Raw genomic sequence first — 13,040 nt, forward strand, 5'->3', positions numbered from 1 at the left:
AATCGAACTTAAAGCTGCATTTATCAAATTATTTGACACTAGGAGGCAGAATAACATCAAAACCAGCTGACACAGCCACCTCCACATCCCCAGCTTTAAATGCTGTTTTAATTAAAATGTTGGCTAGCTGAAAAATTGCCATCCACCTGACATGGAGCAACTTTATAGAGTTATTTTCGAGGTGTATTTCTCTCCACTCAGTGAATGTAGGTCATAGACTGTGTATAAAGATGGCTGAACAGTCTCAACTTCCTCCCAGTGTACAGAAATGACGCCCAAATATCCCAGATACAAACGGTCAGGTGAGTCGTGCTCGTTAAGATAGATAAAATGATTCAGACACACGAGCCGTTGTGTTCACTGTATGCATGGCCCTGTATTTTTACGCTGTATGGTCTCTATTAATTGAAGGGTGTCAGCAGAGCATCTAATCTGACCGTCAGTGGAGATGAAGGCTGAACTCCTGCCAGCAGGCTGTCAGCGGCGCTGCTGAGAAAACTGCTTTAAGGAACAAAGCCCCCAAACACACACACACACACGCACAGTTATTTTAAAACTTAATTTCTTCAAGACTATACCACCAACACCCCCTCACCAACACCACCACCACTACACATAGTACACAATACTGTTTGGCCATCTGATGGAGGTTTTTTCCATCTGACATTGAGAAGTGTGTGTGTATGTGTTTGATGATGCTCTGTATCTGTGTGTGTGTGTGTACATTTGATTTCACTGTGGGCTTGTTCAGAGTGTTACTGAAACAGTGTGTTTGCCCATCTCACACAATGTGAAACCAAGGACTGCCAGAGAGCAGAGGAGAGAGAGAGGAAGAGAGAGAACATGACTAAATACAGTCAGTACGTCTGATCTGTGAATAATTCCATCAATAGATTTCACCATTATAACCTGGTTTATATATCAATATATGCTGTGATATATGTAATATGTTTTTTTTAATCTGTAAAGAACTATTTGATGATTATCGAATTACTTTAATAATTCACTGCTTTTAGAACAACTGACCCTGACACACACAGACACACACACACACACAATCTGACGTTTTTATTCTTTATCATTATCATTATTTTGACTGTTTTCTCGATTTCTTTTTACAGTAATCTCTAATGACTTGTGCTGCTGTTCACATTATTTTTTGTTTCATTCAGTTTCATTCATTGATCTTGTCTTTCTTTGTGTTTGTGCTTTGGCGACACATGTTAAAAGTCATGCCAATAAGAGGTGGTGGGGGTCGGGGGGCCAGTCAATTAATGGCACATTTTCATTAGCCGTGACAGCCTGGGAAGAGGCAAACAGGAGAGAGGGCAATCAGCACAACAGTCATTATAGATACTACATAGATGGCAAGAGAGGCCACGTCAAGTTCATGGCAAACAGCCCTGTGAAACTCAAAAGGTATGACCAGGAATAGAAGGTGCAAACAAGAGCGGGGAAAAGAAAAGGAAATGGATGTGAATAAAACAACAGCTTTTGCAGCATTGTGAGGAAGGCAGGACACAGCTGGGGAGCAAAGGGCACCAAAGCTATAACGGGCAGCTACATCACTGCTGCTAAACAGGAAATCACGCAGCAGCACTGAGGCAGAGATGACTGCAGGTTAGCTTTAAAGCTGCAGCTTTAACAGAATGAGAGTTCCTCAGATGTATTTCTGGTGCAAGGATATGAACGGGGATGGCAATCGTCCTCCCAAGACACGTCCCTGAGGTTCTGAAGGACACCGTGAGAAGGGACTTTTGGATGCTACCCAAACCTATTCTGATAAGAAATCACAGAAAGCTCAGCAGAAATTCTGCCAAGAAAACATTTTTTTTTTTTGTAAGTAACAATCGCTGCCTGCAGTCATTTCCAAAGAAGGTACAATAAGCTGGAGGGTGACAATTAACAGTCAGTTTGTCACTCCATTGATTTTAAAGTCAAATACCTGGTCATGGAGAGTATTACTCCGCCTTTGAAAACAGCTGTATTGTGTTTTCTATTGCTCTGTATGGAGTTGGTTTAACTGATAGCATAGGTTTGGAGAATACATGTTTCTAACAGGAAGGCCGCGCTACAAACTGTGTACGTAATGGTCTAACAAGAGAATCTATTCTATAAATCACATGGTTCAGGATGACCAGAAACCTGCAATCACTTTGGCCACTTGAGGGCAGTGGAAAAAAGCTATGCACACAATACTGACATACCTTTCATACGGTGAGCTTGTTAGCACCATTTGCATATTCATACATCTAGCCGACACAGAGCAACATTGGCATTCATTTGGAGTCATGTTTCTGGTCACCTGCTCAATTTATCCCCAGTGTTCACTCTCTTTTAGCTCTGTTTTGGTCTCCACCAACTCCTGAGGGAAATATCTGGCTCTTTGGCCACGAAGCTAGTTGCCAACTCTAGGTAGTGTTTAGTGGTCAAAATAGATGCCGGCTCCCAAAAATGACGCTGATCACGGCAGAATGCACGAGTAAAGCCTTAAAACTAAAACGATGAGCTGAAAGATGCTAAAATGCTCCATAGAGCTTTCACATTCAGGCAACCATGTGACCCACTGCAATATAATAATATTGATTATAGCCGCTTTAAAGTAAAGATAATTCGAACTTTACTGCATCAAATTTGTTGTTTGTTTTTCTGATCAGTCCTCCTACTTAGTGGCCGTGCAATAACAAATCATATCGAGTCAATTTCATTTGTGTAGCCCTCTCCATATTGCACTGCGGAGAAGCAGAATGGCAATATGAGAAGAAGAAGAATATAAGAATTTACAGAAGACCCCGGAAAACACAAAGCAACTTACATCGCTGAAGAGTTTATATCTATTTACAGTTTCAGTGTGGGGACAAGAAACTATAAATTAGCCGCCTACATACAGAATGATAATGATGAATGTAAATAAGTGGATGAGGAAGGCCCAACTACACTCTTAAATGGATGTAAACAAACAGCTGAAATATGCTTGGTGACAGGCTGTGGCTCAGAGACCAGATTCAGTTCTGCACAATCAATAGTTTCAGTGAAGAGAGAAATCAGACAGCTTTACAGGATTTCATGAATCAGTAACACTTCAGTATCAGCCGCAGTGATGTCACAGATGAGATGCCGCTGCACGAGGCTCGATGTAAAAGTCTCAATGCCTCCGTGGCTCCGTTTCGTTCCCTCTGCAGGGTGAGGAGAAGTCATCACATCCACAGCTTTTCCCGTGCTGTGTCTGTGGAGAATAACCAACTGGCTGGCAAACTCCAGCTCCAACTCTGTTAGTCTTTCCTGATGCTCTCAGTCAGACTTGAAATGCTGTGATCATTACATTCTGACGCCTTTGGTGTAATGTGAGGCTGTGAGGTGCTGTGAAGTGCTCTCACTGTATGAAGACTGAGCAGTTTTTGGAGTTCTGGGAAAATGCCTGTGCCTTTCCGTAGGATACCGAATTAACTTCCTAGATACATATTCCTTTAATTTACCAAAGAATAGTTGTGCCGCAAAGACGTCATTGAAGTATTTTCCTTTTTTACTGTTCAAATGTCAGTCTGTCTGCCAACTCTGCTGTAAAAATAAATCTCTGGACTGCAAATATCACCAGTCACTCAAAAGCAGACAGTAATTGTTTGGTTCAACAAGACAGGGGGGGGAGCTGCCTGTGCGTGATGCATGCATCTCATTACACTCGTGCATTGTCACATGAAAAATGAACACAATTGCATGGGGCTTCTGCACTGAGGGTGGTGGTCCAGGACTGCCTTCTGTGGGACTTCCATGTTCATTAATATCATTTGCGTTCATGTTCGAGTATTAAGTACAGTTACACTTCTATTTGATTCTAATACGACCGGTTGGGACACAAAATGAGATTTGACAGAGATATCTGTGCTGGCTTTTAAAACTGAGCTGCTGATGCTTTGGCATCACAAACTCGTATGCTGATTAAAGATAAACTTAGAGCTGATAGGCTGCCAGCAGTGTGTGTGTGTGTGTGTGTATTCTCGTGTGTGCACACCTTTTATGCGCAGTTATTTCAGCCTTCAAGCCTCAATTATATCCAAACCCAGTATGAAAGCTTCTGTCACTTCCCTCACTCGTTTCACGTTTCCTAATGAAGTGGTTTCATGCCCATGTGACTGAGTGGGTGACACAGAGAGAGAGACATACGATGAATAAGCTTGCAAGCTCATTAAGTGAGTATAATGGACAGGGGCCTGGGCACACTGTGTGCGCACGCTTCAAACCCCAAGAGGCTGCGCACATGTAGCTCCTGCTTAATGTTCCTCGCTGTGTCGACAAGCAGCCAGCCAGCGTCTTCAAGAAAACAAACAACCCATAATTACCCGGTCCAACCACAGCATCACTTCCTGCAGGTCGACAATCCAAAAGACTCAGTCTCCGTGGCTACCCTGTTGCCGGGAGACAGTTCGGGTGGGCCAGGCTGATGTCTTACAAATGACGGAGACGGGCAGAGGGAGCAGAGGGAAGGTGCTGGTAAAGGCCAGAGTAATGAATGCTCAGAACTAATATATCTCCGGCTTACTGACTCTCTCCTCCGTTGGTTTACCAAGCTGCCGCCTTTTATAGCATCTTCTGCCTTCTGCCTCCTGCTGTTGGAGACATTCATTGGACATAAAAGTCATGGTACTAAAAAGGGGCCCTTGATTATTCTTGTGAGCAAACTCTAGTTATCTTTGCTAACAAATGCATGGAATGCATTTCTGATTCTGATAAAATGTGTTAAATTACTTAAATATTTTAAATCAAGCAATGCTGACATCCATGTTTGCTAGCTAGCAGCCTCCTTCTTCCTTTCATTTGCTGTCATGTTGCTCATCAATGCTGCTGGTGGAATAGCATGAAACTGATGTGTCCATTGGAAAAATAATATGTATTAAATGACCCAGATGAGGCCCAAACCCCAGCATGTGTTGGCCTGAAAATAAAGTTGTTCTTTATACTACAGGCATTGCTGGAGTTTTTGCCTCCTCAGACCTTTTCTCTTCTCTTTGCTCCTTGGACGTAGGTGAAGTTGTGCCAGAAGTACTTTAATAGTGCCATATGGTAACTTCTATGTTGCCTTGTAGTAACCTGTGAACTTATCTGATTGTGCTCAAATTAATGAAAAAGATGAGGTTTGAACAATCCCAGTGGGAAAATGGTCAATTGTTAAATGTCAATTTAGTCTATTGAGTGTCTGAGTGCAACTAACGATTGTCACATAATGGGACAAATGTGCAATTAAAATAATGGCTTCCTTGCTCCTGACAGCTATTTTTGCAGACTCACATATCCACAACATTTACGTCTCCAACTAAAGGACCATGTTGTTTAACTCATGTCAACCCCCTTGAAACAGAAGGCCTATTTTTAGTCACACACACACATCTCTGACCCTATTCTGTCACTGCAGTTGTGACTTCGCAGAGAGCCGGGTGTCGCGCTGCTCTTAAAGCATCACTGTCCAGGTCTCCTGAGTAGGTCACTCAACTCAATATGCATGTGAGGACGCTCTGCACGGGACTCACTGTAACCCTTCTGCAGAGGAGAGGGGAGGTAACGTGCGCTCCGTGTTCCTGTGCTGCCACCTGCTGGTTGCTCTCCATCAGAGCTTCTCTGGAGAAGCGAGGAGGTTTCCTGAAAAACACACCGGCCCTTTGCCCTACTCACTTCTCCCTCATATCTCTCACAGAGTGGGTGAAGGGGCAGAAAAAAAACATTCTGTGCACTTTGCCGAGACCTCCACCTAAAACGAGATATCCCCACGAGAGATGATTTCTCTGTCTTTTTTTTTTTTTTTTTTTTTTATAGAGAAGAGTTGCCCAACAGTTTCTCAGAATGGATACCAGTTTGCACAAACTGTTCTAACCACACGAGGACCAAAAAAAACACTAAGTGAGCGACGCAGACTGCATCTCACATTTATTTACAAAACGTCTTTACATGAGGCTGCATGAACAGACACGTGGCATCATCTGACCTTTGACCCTGAGCCTCGGGGAGTGTCAGACTGTGGAATGATGAGTAAAGTGTCCTCACTTGGTCTCTATTAAGAGTAAAGTGCATGATGTAGACGAAGAGGTTTAAAGTTGCACTGCTGTGGACGTGCGGTGGGGGAGGGTCAGTCAAACACTGCGCCCTCCTGCGTGTTGTCGGGACGAGGGAGCTCTCGTCGTCCCCTTCCCTCGTGCTCGCTTCTCCTCTCCGTCCTGGCGAGGATCTGCAGGACTGTCTGGTTGAAGTCATCAGGCTGGTCGGCGAAAACGTAATGGCCCGCTCCTCTGATCACCTGACAAACACACATTTGAACAAAAAGAATCAACTGTTACGAGATACCGCTGTCGTGAGCCGCACGTATGCATTTATGTCATGATCATTTATGGCAGGTAGATAAAAACGTATGCAAAATGAGCGTATTCCTCCATGAGACAGCCAACACAAGAGGTTTTAAATTAATCCTTCACATCCAAGTTGTGGATAGACTAAAACAAAGCAAACTGAAATCTTATCTTTCCATGGAAACTTCCATCAAACCACACACTAAAGGGACCTGACATAAAGCTGAACTTACCTTGATTTCTACATCTGGTCTGGTTTTCTTGAACGCATATCCAGAGTCACTGTCGATGCTGGAGCGCGATCCATAGATGAAGGAAACGGGGATGTCAGCCTGGACCTGGCCGATCCTCTCCAGCATGGGTCTCTTAGCCCAGCCATAGGGAATGGTCATGTTCTTAAAGGCCGTTTCTCCACTGAAATGCAAAGAAATGACGTTGAAGAATGCACAATGTGCTGTAAGGGAAAAAAAAAAAGGGAAAACATGTTGGCTTAAAAGATTCCTCACCTTGGAGACTGGGCGTTTAGATGGTAGATGTAGTCAGATACCGTGTTGTCGACGAACACAGAGGAGTATTTCTGCTTGAAGTCTGACCTGATTGTCTGGACCAACATTGGACCTGAGAGAAAAGAGAAGATATAAAGAAAAACCAAGGACATGCTGCAAACACAGCAGACCATTGACAACAGCACTGGCAGCCTCATCTAGCATCTACTCTGCATTTCGCATTTTCACCAGAAGTATGTAGGAGAAGGACACCGTTCCTCTTTTAGAAAGACAGAGATTGAGTTTTGAGAAATTCTTTCACCAGCAGATGATTGAGAGAGAGAATTGCTGATGGGGGGGGGGGAAGAAACTTTTAACATCTTTTTCAGTTGAGTGAAAACAATCAGAGCGATGACAACGCAGTGCCAGGGGGCCAAGCGGCAACATCCTTTTTGTGTTAGGAAACAAAAAGGTTTACAGGAATGTATTTTTTATGTGGGAAACCATTTCAAAACTCCACTGACATGAGGAGGTGCAGTCCTCACAGTCACGCTCTACGTTTTTACACTAACTGAATCTCAAAATGTGTTCACTGAATATGAAAAAGACGGAAGGACACAATGTGTTAATGTGCTAGTGGGTGTGCATTTTTCTGTCTTTGTTGGGACCGTTTTCCAATATAGCACCACACTTTTCAGGACCAGCAGCCCGGTCCTCATGAGACAAAGCAACATTTCTAAGCTCCTGGTTGAGGTAATGGGTAAAGTGTGAATTGAGATTAGGTTACGGTTAGGATTAAGCATGAAATGGTTAAGATTAGGGTTTGGGTTAGGCATCCACAATGAATCAAAGTCAATGTAAAGTCCTAATAATGACAGCATGTGTGTGTGTGTGTGTGAGTGTGTGTGCGTGCTGACCTAGAGGTCCAGCCAGTCTGAGTCCAGCCAGAGGGTTGAACGGGCTCATAACAGCCCCCACGGCTCTGATCCACACTGGGATGGAGCTGTGGTTGGGGTTCTCTGGACGAGCAGGAAACCCCCATGGCTCCACCAGCAGCAGATGTTTTACCCTGCGTGTGTGCGAGCACAGACACACACACACACACACACACAGTTACATGATAAATGTATGCACTAAATGTTACATTTCAATCATGAACCCCCACATTTGTTTGTTTATGGGGTTGTAGCTGATTCAGCAGATGGTAGATCTTAAAGTATGTAAAAGGACAGCAAACACAAATATTTCAGAGTTCACGACTGGAAAAAATATTCAACTAGAAACAAATGTATTTCTCACATAATTTATTCATAAATTAATTTAAACAAGCTCTTGCCCGTTCAGCCCCCCCCCCCACACACACACACACACACACACACCAAAGCACCTGTGTGGGTATTGGAGTGTGTAAGCAGCAGACAGGTATCCTCCGAGGTTGTGTCCCAGCAGCACCATGTCCTCCAGTCCTACCTTCTCCCTCCACTCCTCCAGGGACGCCACAAACTGCTCCTCAGCCCCCTCTGGGTCCGTGCTGAACTGGGGGCGGCTGCTCCTGCCGAAGCCCAGCAGGTCTAGGGTGTAAACCGGTCCACTGCTAGAGAGAGAGTCCAGGTTTTGGGCCCAAAGGGCAACCCCACCTCCGAAGCCATGCAGAAGAACCAGGGGGGGCCTGGGCTGGGCACGGGGCTGGGGGAGAGGCTGTGGCTGAGTGGAAAAAGCTAAGGTCCATAGATAGTTCCTGTTGGATATCTGGACGTGTTGCCTGGAGAAAGGCCGCTTCACACCTGGAGTGCAGTGGAGAATTATGGGAAGGGGACAGAGGGGTGAGACTTATCCTAACAGCTTCAGATTCATTAGACTGACTCGACTGACATCAAGAACCACATCTGGTATTGCCGACAATTATGCAAAGAAAAAAAGCCCACCTCTCTGCATCTAAAGAATGCAACTTTAACTCTTTACCTCCAATTCTTTTAAGCGGTCCTGCAGCTCTTTAAGACACACTTACTCTTGAGCATTTTTTCTTCTGCATCTTTCAGCTGAGAGGGAGATGTGGGGCACCAAGAGGGAAGCCAGCTTAAAATCCAGGAGCTGTGATTCAGACGATAAACCAAGCACGTAGACAGAACACACAAAGAACATGCAAACACAGACAAACCATAAATTGAACTCTGACCATTTGTCATACCTGCTATCAGTGCTGCTGGAATGCAATCTATACAGAAACTCCCTCAAAGAAACTAGAAACTAGAATCCAGCTCACATACTTTGTATTGTAAAACCTTTACGCAAAACGCTATTAAGAATATGTCAATTTAATGTTGTCTTAATCTCTATTACACGTGTTTTCTTGGTATATGATGACTTCAGATCTAACAGAAACCAGTTGGAGCCACTGCTCAATTCGGCATACAAGTCAGAGAGAGAGTTACTAAAACAAGATATTAAAGGAGAACAACTTTTCCCACGAACGAGGTAAATAAAGTTGGGTGTTTTTTTCTGTTAGAATAACGATCTGCCATGTGGAACATTTTGTACCCTGAATTACCCAGAAGACACTGGTGCATCTTAGCAGGTATTTGACAGTGACCGTGAACACATGAACATAACAGTTTTAGTTTATAGTGTATATATAGTTTAGTTTATATATATATATATATATATATAATAGTTTTAATGGAGCTTTGGCCTGTGTGTGTTGGGGTATGTTAGTGAAGAAAGCTCCCTCTGGAGTTGGAGCTCTAGAGCTGACTGAAGAAAACAGTGCTGCCGAGTGATGTTAAAGTGTCCTCGCGAACCGAGCGGCGTTCACGGCGGAAACTAAAGGGAAACGGTGTGAGGACAGTTCAGGTAAAAGCGTGTTTAGCACCCACCTCTGCTCCATGGGGGGTCTGATCTCCTCCGCCATCCGTCTCATGGTGTGTTGTGATGGCCTCGCGACCACGTGAAACACAAGTTAGAGTGTGTTATGAAACGTTCAAGTACATCTCGTAAAGAGTTAAAGCCAAACTTTGATATTAATATGACTACAACAACAAAAACTTTGTCTGTGCGCAATGTGAATTGTTTGAATTGCAATGCCTTGAGCAGAAATATGTTAGCAGAAGTTCTCCTGAGAGTTTATCACCCGGTGAACTCTTGTTGCACTCTGCGGAGTTGTGGGGGGGGGCTTCAGAGTGCTGATCTCTTGTATGTCCAACTGTACGTGAAGGCAGCAGCATGGTGTGAGCTCTTGCTGAGCCAAAGTTACCGAGCGGACTCCCAGTGGCTTCAAACAACACAGGTAATGTGCTATTTACTGTACGAAAAGTCTGGCCCTCTACGACTGGAAGCAGAATATTACGAATTAAACCATTTGACGTGTGAAGAATAAGCGTCAAATACACGAACAAGTGTGGTTTTGGTGGGCTAGCGCATTAGCACATCAGTTAGCATGCCGACCTGACTGAGCCAATCAGAGGCACAGATTAAACATACAATTAACAAAGGTAATTATAATCAGCAGTTTATGCTCTAAAAAGACACATATTTGCAAAATATCTTTGGCAAATACTCAGTATATTTTACTCAAATATTACTTGAGTAAATGCCAATTTTACTCGCATGCTAAATGTAGTTTCTACGCGTAAATATAACTTTTTAATAAATATATGTCTTGAGGACATGGTCTTCTGTCGAAAACTACATTTCCCATTTTTTCAATATTAGTTTTCACTAAGCAGCTTTTGAAAGCTCTTGCTTAAGCTGCTGTAGAAAAAACAACTTACAAAACATTTAAGGTTAAGGAGAAATAAATACACCAACAGAACTCCTCCCTGCACTGCCTCCAAAGGCCTCTTTTTCTGCTTTTGAAATATAAATCTATTTGTGTCCTCAGCAATGACAAACCAATGGAGATGACTTTGGCTTTCCTCAAACTGATATCTAGGCTAAGGTAGACACCATTGCTGGCGCAGAGATTAAACCTTTGCCCATCTGCATACATTCCTCACCCTAATTTAAGATAAGGGCAGAGATTAAAGGCAGAGTTAATTTAATTCATTATCCTCAAGGAATAGCACTTTTACTATCTTACTTACTTACTATCGCACTCCTACTGTGAATCTCATTAATTCTTAAAAGGAGGTTTATCTTATAGATTTACAGAGGTATTGTCCTGGAAAAGGTCAGGAGCATCCTATGAGAAATGATTCTGTAGTCAGCGAACACTGACTACAGTTTTGGAAGACTCAGGAACTGGGGGCTTCCTAATGAACTCAGGATGGTACGATACTTATACATTATATACATTATGTATGTCATTTAAGAAAGAAAAACATCAACATTTTACAAGCTGGGATTTAAAATTCCAGTATGCACAGTAATGAGTTGCAGATCAGTCACTCTTTGTCATAAATGATTTGTGATTCTCTCCCACAGGTCAAGGACAGTGTGAGTGGAGCCCTGCCGGTCCTGGTCCACAAGGTGGCATACTTGTGTTTTATTAGTACACACACACACACACACACACACACACACACACACACACCAACTCTACACACACTCTCTTGCTACTTTGTCCTTCATTCCTCAAACACAATTTTCCTCTCATACCACCCACTTTTGGTGGCTCTCGGACTCTGGGCCGACTGAGTGGTTCCTGAGTGGTTCATTTCCTTTGCTCTCACATTCTTCCTCCCTGTGTGTTACTGTCCATTCTCCGAGCACTCAAAATTTCATAAGCCAGTAGACAATGAGGCTGTAGGGAGTCCCATAGAGGGGAAGCGGTAGTATAAGGCCGTGGCTGTCTGGAGACCAGTAACTGGGTGAAGCTTTTAGTGAGCAGACGGCACAAAGCTGCGGCATGGAGCCAGCCTGCTCACTGAGTCTCACGACTAAATGCTGGTCATGCTAGCTAGATGTTGAGCAGTATATCCTCTTCCCCTTGTTTTATCAGATGCTCAAAATCAGTAACCCGTGGTCTGGCAGTAAATTGACTTAACAAAGAGTCTGTTCAGTCTCATCAGTCCTGGGACAATCAGGAGGGAATTTCACAAAATAGACAAAGCCATTACGATTTGCTTTAAATTGTCTGATTGTGAATCTAACTGATTGTCCCTGGAGGTGTGCGTAGTGTCAACTCAGATGCTGTGGCACTTTATGGTAGTGAGGGAAGTTATCCTGTGGGGACAGAAATGCTCACCATGCCACGCAGTGCACTGTCAGGCTTTTATTCAGTGATAATAATACTCAAAAATCTTAACAGATGTGTCTTTAAGCGATGTATTTGTCACTAACTTGTCAACCTGAGTACATTTTAACACAGAGAACCAAATGCAGTGTCCGTGTTATTAAAATGAACAGGGCTGAGGTGGTGGGGAAGAGAGAGCTGCTCTTGGATTTCAAGTAGTTCCTGGAATTTGATCAAAAAACTGTTTCCCAGTTCCACACTACAGACTACTTATACACATATTGAGTGGAGTGTGTTAACACTAGAAAGGTGACAAAATTAAATATACTGAAAAAATCCAGTGTGCACACTAAAATGTTCAGATTTCGTGTGTGCTGTTAATGTACATTATTGCACCACAATGTAGTGCACAAAGGAAACAAGAGCAAAAATAGTGTTGAAACAGCTCTGAAATGTACTTTCAAAGAAAAAAAAAAGATTAAATCATTTTTATTTGGTTTCATTGGCAGTGACACTCCAAAGTTGCAGTTTGATTGACGTCTGTCTGGGTGAATGTTGCATCATTTCCTGTTACGGTAAGGCCACAGCAGACATTTTGACATGAAAAGCAGGGGTAACATTAATGACTGCTTCGTGCCATTCATGTGTCTTACAGTGCGCCAGCATGCACGGTACCAGGACCCTGCAACTGAAACAGCTAAATGGAATTCAGCCCTCATTAGTTTGATTATTTACAACTGTGTGAACATGTGAACATGTCTTCCTTGAATATAAATCAATATAAATCACAAAGAAGATGGTACAAATTGAATCCACACGGGGGTTTTCACTTATGCTTTGTCAGACCTAGTTGTCACTGCGTGTGTGTGTGTGTGTGTGTGGGTGTGTGTGTGTACAGACTCTACCTTGTCTTGTTGCACTTGTTTAGGTGGAGCAACTTAGGCCTTCATCATCCTTATTAGTACATAAAGTTTGGTGACCTCATGTAGTTTCAAGCATAGCTGCACCCAGCTGGGTCCTGATCAATCGTAATAAAATAAACTTGGTAATCTC

At 43.2% G+C, this 13,040-nt stretch overlaps 1 protein-coding gene across 1 annotated transcript; it reads right to left on the reverse strand.

Moving 5' to 3' along the window:
• Positions 1–5,915: 5,915 nt before the first annotated feature.
• Positions 5,916–9,748, reverse strand: LOC139215424 (1-acylglycerol-3-phosphate O-acyltransferase ABHD5-like). The gene is made up of 7 exons (XM_070846385.1): positions 9,691–9,748; positions 8,826–8,908; positions 8,205–8,601; positions 7,735–7,886; positions 6,839–6,950; positions 6,566–6,746; positions 5,916–6,283 (listed from the first exon to the last, which is right to left on the reverse strand). The coding sequence occupies exons 1-7, from the start codon at positions 9,732–9,734 to the stop codon at positions 6,116–6,118; spliced, it is 1,137 nt and encodes a 378-aa protein (XP_070702486.1). The 5' UTR covers positions 9,735–9,748; the 3' UTR covers positions 5,916–6,115.
• Positions 9,749–13,040: the final 3,292 nt, after the last annotated feature.

Source organism: Pempheris klunzingeri, chromosome 16, assembly GCF_042242105.1.
Source record: "Pempheris klunzingeri isolate RE-2024b chromosome 16, fPemKlu1.hap1, whole genome shotgun sequence".
In the NCBI taxonomy this organism is placed as follows: domain Eukaryota; kingdom Metazoa; phylum Chordata; class Actinopteri; order Acropomatiformes; family Pempheridae; genus Pempheris; species Pempheris klunzingeri.